The sequence below is a fragment of the Homarus americanus genome, unplaced genomic scaffold (assembly GCF_018991925.1).
Source record: "Homarus americanus isolate GMGI-L3 unplaced genomic scaffold, GMGI_Hamer_2.0 scaffold41330, whole genome shotgun sequence".
Taxonomy (NCBI): domain Eukaryota; kingdom Metazoa; phylum Arthropoda; class Malacostraca; order Decapoda; family Nephropidae; genus Homarus; species Homarus americanus.
This window is the reverse complement of record NW_024720357.1, coordinates 34,658-48,780: the sequence shown is the minus strand read 5'-3', so window position 1 is coordinate 48,780 and position 14,123 is coordinate 34,658. Positions and strand designations below refer to the sequence as shown.

At 49.3% G+C, this 14,123-nt stretch overlaps 1 protein-coding gene across 1 annotated transcript in view; it reads left to right on the top strand.

Annotated features, from left to right (window-relative positions):
• The first annotated feature begins 9,194 nt into the window (after window positions 1-9,194).
• LOC121860510 overlaps window positions 9,195-14,123 on the top strand; it is a 29,497-nt gene continuing 24,568 nt past the window's right edge. The window contains exon 1 of the mRNA XM_042357671.1: window positions 9,195-9,428. Within this exon, the coding sequence (XP_042213605.1) occupies window positions 9,319-9,428 (110 nt within the window). The 5' untranslated portion in view covers window positions 9,195-9,318. The remainder of the gene's footprint in view (window positions 9,429-14,123) is intronic.

Below are 14,123 nucleotides of genomic sequence, written 5' to 3'. Positions count from 1 at the left end.
ATACTCGATTCCGAGTGACAGCATAGTAGTAGTAGCAATAGTAGTGCGTAACATATATTATGTGTATGCGCTGGTATGTGCCTGTTTGTGGTTGTAGCCACAAGCACTCATACACGCACGCACTCACCACGCACTCACAAGTGTAGTGTATACTATGTGAACTCTTCAATCAAGTACCTCAGGTGAGGGAGGAGGGGTGGCGGACCTGTGGTGTGGGGGTTACTTGATAACTTCCTCCTCTCTTCTTCCTATCCTTTTTCCTCCTTCTCCTTCCTCTCCGTTTATTGTGGAATGTAGGGAGGAAGGTTACAAGGAGGGGAGAGATGAAGGTAGGGAGGGGAGGGGAGGAGGAAGGGGGGAGAGGGAGCACCAGCATGCCAGGGAGGGAGGGAGGGAGGATGGGGGGGAGAGGAGACCAGCCTGCCAGGGAGGGAGGGGATGAGGGAGGACCAGTCTGCCAGGGGAGGGAGGGAGAGAGGGAGCACCAGAATGCCAGGGAGGGAGAGAGGGAGGGAGGAGCACCAGCCTGCCAGGGAGGGGAGGGATGAGGGAGGACCAGTCTGCCAGGTAGGAGGGAGAGGGAGCACCAGCCTGCCGGGGAGAGAGGGAGGAGGGAGAGGAGGGGAGGACCAGTCAAGGAGGGAGCACCAGCATGCCAGGGAGGGAGGGAGCACCAGCCTGCCAGGGGGGGGAGGGGAGGAGGACCAGCCTGCCAGGGAGGGAGCACCAGCCTGCCAGGGGAGGGAGGGAGACCAGCCTGCACGGGGGAGGAGGAGGAGGGAAAGGAGCACCAGCATGCCAGGGAGGAGGGAGCACCAGCCTGACCAGGGAGGGGAGGAGGGAGGGAAGGGAGCACCAGCCTGCCAGGGAGGGGAGGAGGACCAGCCTGCCAGGGGTGGGGAGGGAGGGAGGAGGAGCACCAGCCTGCCAGGGAGGGAGGGGAGCACCAGGCCTGCCAGGGGGGGGAGGGAGGGAGGGAGGAAGGAGCACCAGCCTGCCAGGGATGGAGGGAGCAGCCTGCCAGGGAGAAGGAGGGAGGGGAGGGAGCACCAGCCTGCCAGGGAGGGAGGGAGGACCAGCCTGCCACGGGGGGAGGGAGGGGAGGAGGGAGACCAGCCTGCCAGGGGAGAGGGAGGAGGGAGCACCAGCATGCCAGGGGAGAGAGGGGAGGGAGGAGGACCAGTCTGCCAGGGAGGGGAGGAGCGAGGGAGAAGTGGCAGGGAGGGAGGGAGGGAGGGAGGGAGGACCAGTCTGCCAGGGAGGAGAGCACCAGCACAGGGAGGGAGGGGAAGGAGGGAGAAGAGGGAGGAGGGAGGGAGGGAGGAGGAGCTGCCAGGGAGGAAGCACCAGCATGCTGGGGAGGGAGGGAGCACCAGCCTGCCAGGGAGAGAGGGAGGAGGGAGGGAGGAGGAGGGAGGGAGGGAGGACCAGTCTGCCAGGGGAGGGAGCACCAGCATGCTAGGGAGCGAGGGAGGGAGGGGAGGACCAGCTACCAGGGAGGGAGCACCAGCCTGCCACGGAGGGGACACCAGCCTGCCAGGAAGAAAGGGAGGAGGGGAGGGACACAGCTAACAAGGAGCGAGGGAGCACTAGTTTCAGCAGGGGGAGGGGAGGGGAGGGAGGAGGAGGGAGACCAGCCTGCCACGGGGGAGGGGAGGGAGGGAGGGAGGAGCACCAGTCTGCCAGGGAGGAGGGAGCACCAGCCTGCCAGTGGGGGAGGGAGGAGGGAGGGACACCAGTCACACGGGGAGGGAGGGGAGGGAGCACCAGCCAAGCATGGGGGGAGGGAGGGAGGGAGGGCACCAGCCACATGGGGGGAGGGAGGGAGGGAGGGAGGGGAGGGAGGACCAAAATGCAGGGAGGGAGGGAAGGGAGGGAGAGAGGGAGGGATGGAGGGAGGGAGGGAGGACCACTGCCAGGGGGAGGGAGCACCAGCTTCAAGGAGGGAGGGAGGGGAGGACCAGTCTGCCAGGGAGTGAGCACCAGCATGCCAGGGAGGGAGGGAAGGAGGGAGAGAGGGAGAGAGGAGGGAGGGAGGGAGGGAGGGGTGGGAGGGATTACCAGTCTGCCAGGGAGGGAGCACCAGCATGCCAGGGGAGGGGAGGAGCACCAGCTGCCAGGGAGAGAGGGAAGGAGGGAGGGAGGAGGGAGGAGGACCAGCTTGGCAGGAGGGAGCACAGCCTGTCAGGGGAGGAGGACCAGTCTGCCAGGGAGGGAGCACCAGCATGCCAGGGAGGGGAGGGAGAGAGGAGGGAGGAGGAGGGAGGACCAGTTTGCAGGGAGGGAGCACCAGCATGCCAGGAGGAGGGAAGAGGGAGAGAGGAGGGAGGGAGGGGGAGGAAGGGAGGACCAGTCTGCCAGGGAGGGGAGCACCAGCATGCCAGGGAGCGAGGGAGCACCAGCCTGCCAGGGAGAGAGGGAGGGAGGGAGGAGGACCGTCGCCAGGGGGGAGCACCAGCATGCCAGGGAGGAGGGAGTGACCAGCCTGCCAGGAAGGGAGGAGGGATGACCAGCCTCCAGGAGGGAGGGAGGGAGGAGGGAGGACCAGCTCTAGCAAGAGAGAGGAAGGAGGAGGGAGGGAGGGAGACCAGTCTGCCAGGGGAGGGAGCACCAGTATGCCAGGGAGGGAGGGAGGGAGGAGGACCAGCCTGCCAGGGAGGGGAGCACCAGCCACGGAGGGAAAACCAGCCTGCCAGGGAGCGAGGGAGCACCACGTGCCAGGAGCGAGGGAGGAGGAGGACCAGCCTGCCACGGAGGGAACACCAGCCTGCCAGGGAGCGAGGGGGAGCACCAGCTTGCCAGAGCGAGGGAGCACTAGCTCACACGGGGGGAGCACCAGCCTGCCAGAGCGAGGGGGCACCAGCCTGCCACGGGGGCACTGGCCTGCCAGGGAGGGAGGAGGGGAGGAGGACCAGCCTGCCAGAGAGGGAGCACCAGCCTGTCACGGGGAGAGCACCAGCCTGCCAGGGAGCGAGGGAGCACCAGCCTGCCAGGGAGGCGAGGGAGCACCAGCCTGCCACGGGAGGGAGCACCAGCCTGCCACGGGAGGGAGGGGGTCCAGCCTGCCAGGGAGGGAGGGAGCACCAGCCTGCCAGGGACGGAGGGAGTGAGCACCAGCCTGCCAGGGTGGGGGAGGGAGCACCAGCCTGCCAGGGAGGAAGAGAGGGCGGGAGCGAGGGTCCCTTGGAGGAAGGCAGAGTGAGAGGTAAAGGGGAGAGAATGGAGAAAAGAGAGTAGTGGTAATAGTGGTAGTAGTAGTAGTAGTAGAAGTAGTGGTAGTAGTAGTAGTGGTGTAGTAGTAGTAGTAGTAGTAATTATGATAACGTGAGTATTGTAGCAATAATAACAGTTTTAGTGTAAGTAGTAGAAGTAGTAGTAGAAGTAATAGTAGCCATAGTAGTAGCAGTAACAATGATAATAACAGAGTCAACACCTCCCTTACCACACTACAGAACATTATAACGTAGAAACAACAACAAATATTTGAGAGGAAAGACGAAAACAATAACTATGACTACAGTATTAATAACAACAATACTACTACTAATAATAAAAGAATCCCTCACGGAACATTCCCTCCTCCAAAGCACAACACCGCCTCCCTGGGTACGTCACCTTTAAGTCGGCTCACATTTATAGAAAGCGGGAAACCAGCAGCTGTGTGACTAACTCAACTAAATCAGCAAATATATATACAGTACTATATACAGTATATAAAGTTACCTACACGAGTGATTACTTTACACTTATATATCATAAATGCTCGTATGTGATTTCCTTCTCATATATTTTGACTTTGATGACGAGTTAGTTTACTGCAAATGTGTGTTGGGATGAGGATGTGGGGCGAGGTGTGGTATGTGTGATGGTGGTAGGTGTGTAGTGCTGGTGTAATGGTGGTAGGTGTGTAGTGGTGGTGTAATGGTGGTAGTGTGTAGTGGTGGTAATGTGTAGATGTGTGTGGTAATGGTGGTAGGTATAATGGTGGTGTAATGGTGGTGGTGTGTAGTGGTGGTGTAATGGTGGTAGGTGTGTGTGGTGGTGTAATGGTGGTAGGTGTATAGTGGTGGTGTAATGGTGGTAGGTGTAGTGGTGGTGTAATGGTGGGGATGGGTGAATGGTAGGTGTTAGTGTATAGTGTGGTGGGTGTAATGGTGGAGGTGTGTAGTGGTGGTAATGGTGGTAGGTGTATGTGGTGTAATGGTGGTAGGAGTGGTTGTAATGGTGGGGGTTGGTGTTGGTGGTGGTGTGTGGTGGTGTGTGGTTATGTGTGGTGGTGTAATGGTGGGTGTGTAGTGGTGAATGGTGTGAGTGTGTGTAATGGTAGTAGATGTGTAGTGGTGGTGTAATGGTGGTAGGTGTATAATGGTGGTGTAATGGTGGTAGGTGTATAATGGTGGTGTAATGGTGGTAGATGTGTAGTGGTGGTGTAATGGTGGTAGGTGTATAATGGTGGTGTAATGGTGGAGATGTAGTGGTGGTGTAATGGTGGTAGGTGTATAATGGTGGTGTAATGGTGGTAGGTGTATAGTGGTGGTGTAATGGTGGTAGGTGTATAGTGGCGGTGAAATGGTGGTAGGTGTATAGTGGGGTGTAATGGTGGTAGGTGTGTAGTGGTGGTGTAATGGTGGTAGATGTGTAGTGGTGGTGTAATGGTGGTAGGTGTATAGTGGTGGTGTAATGGTGGTAGGTGTGTAGTGGTGTAATGGTGGTAGATGTGTAGTGGTGGTGTAATGGTGGTGGGTGTATAGTGGTGGTGTAATGGTGGTAGGTGTATAGTGGTGGTGTAATGGTGGTAGGTGTATAGTGGTGGTGTAATGGTGGTGGTGTGTGGTGGTGTAATGGTGGTAGGTGTAGTGGTGGTGTAATGGTGGTGATGTGTGAGTGGGTGTAATGGTGGTAGATGTGTAGTGGTGGTGTAATGGTGGTAGGTGATAGTGGTGGTGATGGGTAGGTGTTAGTGGTGGGTAATGGTGGTAGATGTGGTGGTGGTGTATGTGGTAGGTGTGTGTGGTGTATGGTGGTAGTGTATAGTGGTGGTGTAATGGTGGTAGGTGTAGGGAGGTATGGTGGTAGGTGAGTGGTGTGTAGTGGTAGGTGTATAGGTGGTGTAATTGTAGGTGTTAGTGGGGTGTAATGGTGGTGTATAGGTGGTGTAATGGTGGAGGTGTATAGTGGTGTAATGGTGGTAGGTGTAGTGTGCTGTAATGGTGGTAGGTGTATAGTGGTGGTGTAAGGTGGTGGTGTGTAGTGGTGGTGTAATGGTGGTAGGTGTATAGTGGTGGTGTAATGGTGGTAGGTGTATAGTGGTGGTGTAATGGTGGTAGGTGTGTATTATAGTGGTGGTGATTAAAGTAATGATGTACAGTATATGCAATATCCATTTATAGTTCACATGACCCGCCACACTGCAGTCCTGTCAGTTTACATTTACAGGAATTCATCAAATGTGGCCACTAAGCCCAGTCAGCCTGTAATCGGCGCTGTAAATGTAAACTGACTTGACTCCGGTGTACAACGTTGTGCAAGTGTCGCGGGTCATGTGAACTATGAATGGATATTGCATGTACTGTACATCATTACTTTAGCCACAGAAAAATGTGTACACAATCACTCCACCGTAGAGTCAAGACCTATTCAGGCGCTGCTCCCGCTACGCAGCTGCCCCCCTTGGCCAATGTCGGCCCATTCCCCAAGTCCCTCTCCCCGACCCATCCTCACCACCGGGATATCTACATAATCAAAAGTGACAATTTCGTTTCGGAAAGAAGTGGATCAGTGTTGAACAGTGATGAACAGTGTTTAAGCCCGTGAATTCAGCACTAGACAGTACCAGTGAGAGCCGTGACCCACCAGTGAGATAAGCACCCCTGGGAACTAACCACCATCTTCTGACCACGAGGTTCTATTCCGTCCACCGTGGGAAGAACAGAGGACCGACCCGCTATGCACCTGACTACGAGATAACACAACATCACCGAGCAGAGTGAGGTACTGTGACACCCCACACCACACGGTGTCCCCATGACCACGTGAGGTCCTTCATATCAACACCCGAGGACGAGTTACTACACCACGTGAACACCTCACCACCTGGTGTCCCCATGACCACGTGAGGTCCTTCATATCAACACCCGAGGACGAGTTACTACACCACGTGAACACCTCACCACCCGGTGTCCCCATGACTACGTGAAGTCCTCCATATCAACACCCGAGGACGAGTCACTGTACCACGGAACACCACACCACACGGTGTCTCCATGACCACGTGAGGTCCTTCAAATCAACACTCAAGGACGAGTTACCACACCACATGAACATCACACCACCCGATGTCTCCATGACCACGTGAGGTCCCTCATATCAACACTCAAGGACGAGTTACCACACCACATGAACATCACACCACCCGATGTCTCCATGACCACGTGAGGTCCTTCATATCAACACCCGAGGACGAGTTACCACACCACATGAACACCACACCACCCGATGTCTCCATGACCACGTGAGGTCCTTCATATCAACACCCGAGGACGAGTTACCACACCACATGAACATCACACCACCTGGTGTCTCCATGACCACGTGAGGTCCCTCATATCAACACCCAAGGACGAGTTACTACACCACGTGAACACCTCACCATCTGGTGTCTCCATGACCAGCCCAGGCCCGGGCCATCAACTGTAAACTATAATAATTTGTATGTTCAATCATTAGTCCTTCTTTTAGTAATGAAAACTTTTGTTAAACGACCCACCCACCCCTTGTCTTTGTATGTAATAAGTCATTTTTGTCTAATTAATATTTTCAGCCTTGAGGCTGCAGAACTTTATCAATAACCGTTAATTATTATTATTATTATTATTATTATTATTATTATTATTATTATTATAATTGGTGAGAGACATATATAATGTTGCATATACCGTGATCTACCAAACTGCTTTATAATTAGTTCTACTTAATAAGGAACTCTTTAAAACTGTTTTTCTTTATTTTTCTTAATGTAGTTAGTATTTATATTGGCACGTGTAAATAAAACCACTTTTACCTGTGCGTTGCTTATATAAAAATATCATATAGCAATAGATTTTTTCATGAATATTTATTCAAGTGTTTCTTGGACACTACTGTACTGCTCAGTGCAGGTTTCTCAGTTATTATCATAGGTGGGCGTTAGCATAAACTGCAGCAATTATATCACGTAATGTGAAATAATTTTTAGTTCAATATTTTTTATGTTCTACGTGCAAAAATAATGATTAATTTTATGTTAGTTTGATGAAGGTAAAAATTTTTATTTGATTATTATAACTGGTAAAACATCCCTCAACTACACCCTGGTGAGAGGTGAGATACTGAACACAGGAAGCATTATATCGAAATCAGTCTTCAGTGTTGTGAAAATTACCGACAATTTAGTAACGCACATGTAATTTGATCTATAGTTTGCTGATACACTAAACTATTGTGTTTTAAATGTACAAGGTGATGGCACCATGCAATAAAAAAACATGAAAATCACTGGCCTTTGTTAAAAAAAAAAATAGCATTTCATCACTACACTACCTATAAATATAGTGCAGCCCCTGAACATAACCTTGACCTAACAAATGGTGGTCATTCCCTCCACAAGTGTCGTGGGAACTTTTCTAAATACAATATGTGGTAAAAGTAGTTGTGAACTGGCCCTTTAACCGTTGATTCCTTCTGGGTTAATGAGGCTGGATCATGTATATTATATAGGGCTTTAGTAGCCAAACCCAATTGTCTGTTATCTATTTATTGATAGGTAGGCAGTAGGTAGTAGGCAGCTATCAAACAGGGAGGTACTACCGCCTGGGAAGATATTGGAAGCATAATGTGTTGTCTAATGGTAGACCCTGCTGCCATATGGCATCACGAAAATTGTGACCAAGTCTCAGGTTGCTAATCTAACTTTCTGCCTCATTTACACACAATTGCAGGGTCTCAATTGTTTCTCTTACTTTGACAACACAACATACATATTTTGTTTCTCACTTTTGATCTTTTTTTTCATTTGTGTATTTCTTTATGGTTCTTTAATATTATTACTATTACATTTTCGCCCCCCAGGCCCTGATGTGGGTCAGTGACCTGTGCCCAGGTGGGCTAATCCCTTAAAAAAATAAATAAAAAAATACAGTTCCAAGTGTCTATCACCGTAACTTAATCACTGTCCGGTTGGTGTGAGGTGTTGAGTGACGATCCGCAGGCAACCGGCTTTTAAATGCTGACCTTAACTGTCTCTGAGCCGCGCCTCAAGGAACTTACCCATCACGTGATGTGACCGTGTCACCTCATAGCCAGTGGAAAGTTACAGGGGGTGACATGATTATATAAACCCAATGTACTGCCCTGACATTTTATAAGAACTAAGGGGCTAATACAGTTGTGGTACCAAAGGTGAAGCTTATGTCACCTGATAACGATAAGAAATTAATAAATATTTAAAACATTAACCGCTCGCAATGATCATGACCTTGACCTAGATTTTCAAGGTCATCCTAATGCCCGATATTGTGGCAGTCCTTCTAAATTGAATAAGTCTCCCCTGAGCTTTATGTGTAACAAAATTGATGCTTTCTTCCACTTTTGTAACGATTTCTCAAAAAATCTGGCTTAATCAGTGTCTGTCAGAGCGGCTCCCCTGGTGAATTATTCCACTTATTTATAAATTATAGAATTTTATTACCTCGATGGAGTCTATAAACTGATATACAGTAAATGTGTTGTCTTTAAGAATTCAATATTTTTCAGGGAGTTTTGCTTTTAATGGACCTTTAAACCCTGGCCCGGGTCTAGTGTCCCTGGCCGTGTGTACCGCAGCAGCTGCCTGGCCCGGGTCTAGTGTCCCTGGCCGGGTGTACCGCAGCAGCTGCCTGGCCCGGGTCTAGTGTCCCTGGCCGGGGTGTACCGCAGCAGCTGCCTGGCCCAGGTCTAGTGTCCCTGGCCGGGTGTACCGCAGCAGCTGCCTGGCCCGGGTCTAGTGTCCCTGGCCGGGTGTACCGCAGCAGCTGCCTGGCCCGGGTCTAGTGTCCCTGGCCGGGTGTACCGCAGCAGCTGCCTCTATGAGCCATACTGTGTCTCGTAACTTTAGCTTGTATGGGTATTTGTTGTGTTCCAACAGACGGTGATAATACTAACCTATGTCCATTCTCTCGGCAGATGGTGTGGCGGTAGTGTGGTGGTGGTGAGGATGGTGGGCGGCAGGCATCAGTGAGGGCGGCAGGCGGCAGGCAGGTGGCAGTGAGGGCGGCAGGCGGCAGCAGGCCCCCCCCGGCCAGGATGGGCAACAAGCTCTCATGCTCGTGCGCGCCCCTCATCAAGAAGACCGGCTACCGCTACGAGGACTCCCCTTGGAACCCCGCCCGTAGGAGGGACGGCCACTTACTCAGGTGAGTCAACACCTGGGCTAGTTAGTGACTTCAGATGGCTGTTAATAGATTAAGATTACTAGCTCTCTAGCCGAGTATCTCCCTGACCATGTGGCTGTGAGAGATGGCCTGCCTAGGACTCCCTCCATCCCAGCTTTTAGGGGAACAACCACCCCATTAGGCGCTGAAGCTGGTGGGTTAGGTGACGTGTACCTGGGGCTAACAGCCTGCTGAAGTGGGTTGTAGGGACAGGTTGTCGCAGGCAGCACCCTCTTCAGGGTGTCAGTTAATGCCATATCCTTTAACTTTTATTTGACACTTAACCCTTTAGGGGCGACGGTTTCTCTCAGCTGAAAAAAATCGTTTGTCGTATGCCAGAATAAAATACCTTAATGCCAGCTGCCCTCTACAGGGTTAAGAGACGGTGTGCAGTCTGTGACTATATAGTTCATGACAAAACTAGGCTGGCCACGATTTTGTCACTGGTTAAATTTTATGCATTTAACAAAATGTCCCCCATGTGCCTAAAAATGTCCATTAGTCAGGTCAAGAAGGATAGTATTAGGGTAACTACACGTAAGCAGTTAATGTAGGATCGTATGTATGCCTGGATGGTCGTTAGGTAACCCAGGTTTTTTCTGGGAGTTAAATTGGTGGGAGTTGTGGTTACTGATGGTCTGTTAACAGTGTCATGTTTCTGCTAACAGCAATGTGGTCCTGTTAACAGAAATATGGTTCTCCCACCAGTGGTACCCTATTGTTGCCATTGAGGTACAGTAAATCCTGTTAACAGTTATCATCTCCTGTTTTAACGACCTTTAAAAACATTCCTGTTTAATCTTCTCATATTTTGAATGCCGTTGTCCTCCTGTTTTAACGGCACTATTGTTTTGTGAGGAAGAAGGGCACAAAAGCCTTAAGGTACCCTCCTCAAGTCGTAAAGAAACTTGTGATGGCTGTAAACTGTTTCTTTTAACTCCATTACTTTACACTATTATTGCTATTGTGCCTTTCTTGTCCTCAACTGTATCCCCGTTAGGTCATGTCTCCTTGGTATTTATTTTCTCTACACAAGGACCTGGGCGGCTCACTAACTCCATCGCAGTAAATAATAATAATAATAATAATAATAAGCAGCACTATGTAAATTAACCAATATTAATACAAAAGTCTGACAACCCAAGATCAACCGCCTCATGACTCCACACCCCCCCCCCCCCCCACCTGTTTGTTATAGTGTTATTATTTTTGTTAAGTGTTATTTAATGTTTATTGTGTTTGTTATTGGTGTTTCTCTTTATTCCCCGCGTTATCGAATTTGAGTAATTTCTCTTTTTTGTTATCATCATTATTTCATTCCCTTATTCATCACAAGTTTTCTCTTTATTCAAGTTTTATCGCCATTACTTTTCTTCGTCAACTTTATCAACCATTTTTCATGTCTTATCGTTAGTGTTTCTTCTTCTTCATGTTTACTTTATTTTTGTTTTATTATTATTCTTTTTATTAATTTTTCTCGAATGTTTTTGTTTGATTTAATTTATTATTGTTAGTTTGTTTGTTTTTTTATTATTGTTGTTTCTTGTTCCTTGTAACTAATTTATTTGTATTGTTTTATTCTTCTTTTGTTGTTATTCCTGTGTGTTATCATTATTATTATAAGTCGTGGTAGTAGTAGTTGTAGTAGTAGTAGTAGTAGTAGTAGTAGTAGTAGTAGTAGTGGTAGTAGTAGTAGTAGTAGTAGTAGTAGTAGTAGTAGTAGTAGTAGTAGTAGTAGTATGAACTAATTCTCACATTAACATGCTATTGTGTTTTATCGTAATGTTTTCCATAACTATTCTACTAGAAAGACCAACCTAACCTAACCAAGACCAAATTAGCCTCAAGCTAGTCTAATGTAATTCAATTCATCACAGTACAAATGAGCTTAATTTGCATTAGGCTACAATCCTAATGGGTAGGTAACATGCTGGTTGATTTAGGTTAGAGCGGTTAGGGTCGGTGGTTCGATCTCCGGACACTCCCAGTTTACCCAGCTGTATATGGGTCCCTAAGTTTACACCTTGGGAAGTGAATGCGGTCGAGTGCGGTACCGGCCATGCTGCCTACTTGTGTACCGAAGACTTAGTACACTGTGTAATGTATCCACACTGTCCCTAACGGTTAGGTTGGGGCTATTAACGAGACACAGTCCAGCAACCTCATCTCTCGGTATAAGACAAAATCAGTGTCTCCCAAGAGAAAAATTATACACTTGATATACTGTACATATAGTTACCGAGATACAATGACTTATCTTAAACAAGAAAAATTAACTTACGATCTTGGAGAAACTTGAAGCCACTTGGAAGGAGCCCAGCGGCCCAAGGGAAGGTGCAGCTGAGAGGATGGATGATCACACACCCTCGAGTGGAAAATTGGAGGGTATTAAAGCGCCTGGGAACGTTTGCCTCTGTCTTGGGAACGTTTTAGTCGCCGGGGAAACGTTTTAAGGCATCAGCTGCATGGATTTATGGATTCATTCTCAAGTATGGCGAGTCATAAATTGGGTCTCTTAAGAGGATGTGTTATGGAGGATCTCTCTCTCTCTCTCTCTCTCATTTTGCATTTAAGTGTGTTGTTGTGTGTGTGTGTGTGTGTGTGTGCGCGCGCCTACACAGGGCAGTGTAATGCGTGTAATGTGGCAGCATTTTATTAGTGTTAAGGTGCAAGCACTGCTTGCTTCCTTTCGCTATCAGCTACCGCAGCTGGCTAGACTTCGTGGTGAACAGGGAAGCAGCTTTGCATAAGTCTTCCCCTGCCAGTGCGCAGCCTCTTCACTATCAAGGCTCCGGCTGTAGGCTCCTCGTGGCAACACACGGTAACTGGGTGCCTCGTGGGCCCAGGCTAGACCAGCAGGGAATCTCGGAGCAGCAGTGGGCCCCAGAGGTACGGCGCATAGGCCCACCGGCATGTAGAGACGCCCTTGGCACTTACCAACAACTACCCCACTGCCTTGTGGATTAACCTTTGTAGGTATATGGTTATGGAAGAAAATCCGGAACGAAAATTCTGTGGTGGAGCCCCGCATCAGATAGACATGCTTACAGAGCTCCAGTAAGACCCCAACGGCGGTATAGGCGGAAGAGGTGACCAACATGGGAACCCAACGACTACACCGGCGGATAAAGGCAATGCAAGATGGACAGGCTAATAAGGCGAACCCCAAAAAACTGGGCTATCGGCAGTCCATTGCAATTTGTCATCTCCCCAGTTGTTGCAGCTACCTGCACCACTGGATCAGGAAAAAGGAGAGCCACGATGTGTGGTTGCAGCCTGTGCTCCTGCCTCACCACATAAATCACCTCAAGCGCAGCCATCATCCAGCTCATCATACTTCTCATCATCATCAAAACTCCTATACCCCCAAAAGTCCTATGGCGACGGACGAGCGGCGACATAGACAGGCAGAGATGACTGCCAGAAGTCTCTAATCACAACTCTGCACATGGGCGGCACAGATAAGATGGTCTTTTATTCACTGGAATCTAGGTTGCAGTGCAATCCGGTCCTATCTGTAAAACTGAGCAGCCCTTTCCAGGAGCCACTCTGCTCACACCACATGGGGAGGGGGCTATAAAAGGTGCCCTAAACATAGCCTGCCTAAAAAAAAATCGACCTGACTGGGCAACCTCACCCAGTAAGGTCACCATAAAAAAAAATATATATATATATATATATATATATATATATATATATATATATATATATATATATATATATATATATATATATATATATATATATATATATATATATATATATATATATATATATATATATATATATATATATATCCTCTTATGGTCGCTGCATGGAATGTCAAGACCCTTCTGGATACTGGCACAAATGAACGTCCTGAAAGAAGAACCGCCCTTGTGGCAAATGACCTGGCTAGGTATAACATCAACATAGCAGCCATTAGTGAGTCCCGGCTCCCAGACGAGGGTCGACTCACAGAACGGGGGGGGGGTCTGGCTATACCTTCATCCCTTCATCTGGAAGGGTTAGCTTGCTGCAGAGAGAAACCGCATTTGGAGTTGGTTTTGCCTTTTGTTAATCCATCCTACATAGGCTAACTGAAATGCCTGTTAGGATCAACGAGCGCCGCATGATGCCCTGAGTCCCACTGAATTACTCACATCATGCTTTCTTCATCAGTGCATACGCCCCAACACTGTATGCAGAGGATGACATCTCGGAGTGCTAGACTGCTAACCTGTATCCCCAGAGAAGATGAGGTTGTGCTCTTAGGTGACTTCAGTGCCAGAGTTGGCAGAAATGCTGACTTATGGCAGGGAACTATAGGGAGAAATAGAGCAGGCAAGTGTAATCCCAAAGGCCAACTCCTCCTCAGTAAGTGTGCTGCACACAACCTCACTATCACCAACACCTTGTTTAGGCAGGCCGATGAGTTCAAGGGTCCTTGGCAACACCCACGATCCAAACATTGGCATCTCATTGACTACATCATTGTCAGAAAAAGAGATAGCCAATATGCTCTCATCATCCGAGCCGTGCTTTGCTCAAACCACTGTGACACTGATCATTGGATCATCAGAGCCAAACTCTCCCCTCACGTTGCCTCAAAACGGCGAAGGCAACAAGCCTCCAGAAGAGGTTTTAACACCAAGCGACAGGAGGATCAAGTGGTAGAACATGTTTTCAGAGAACAAT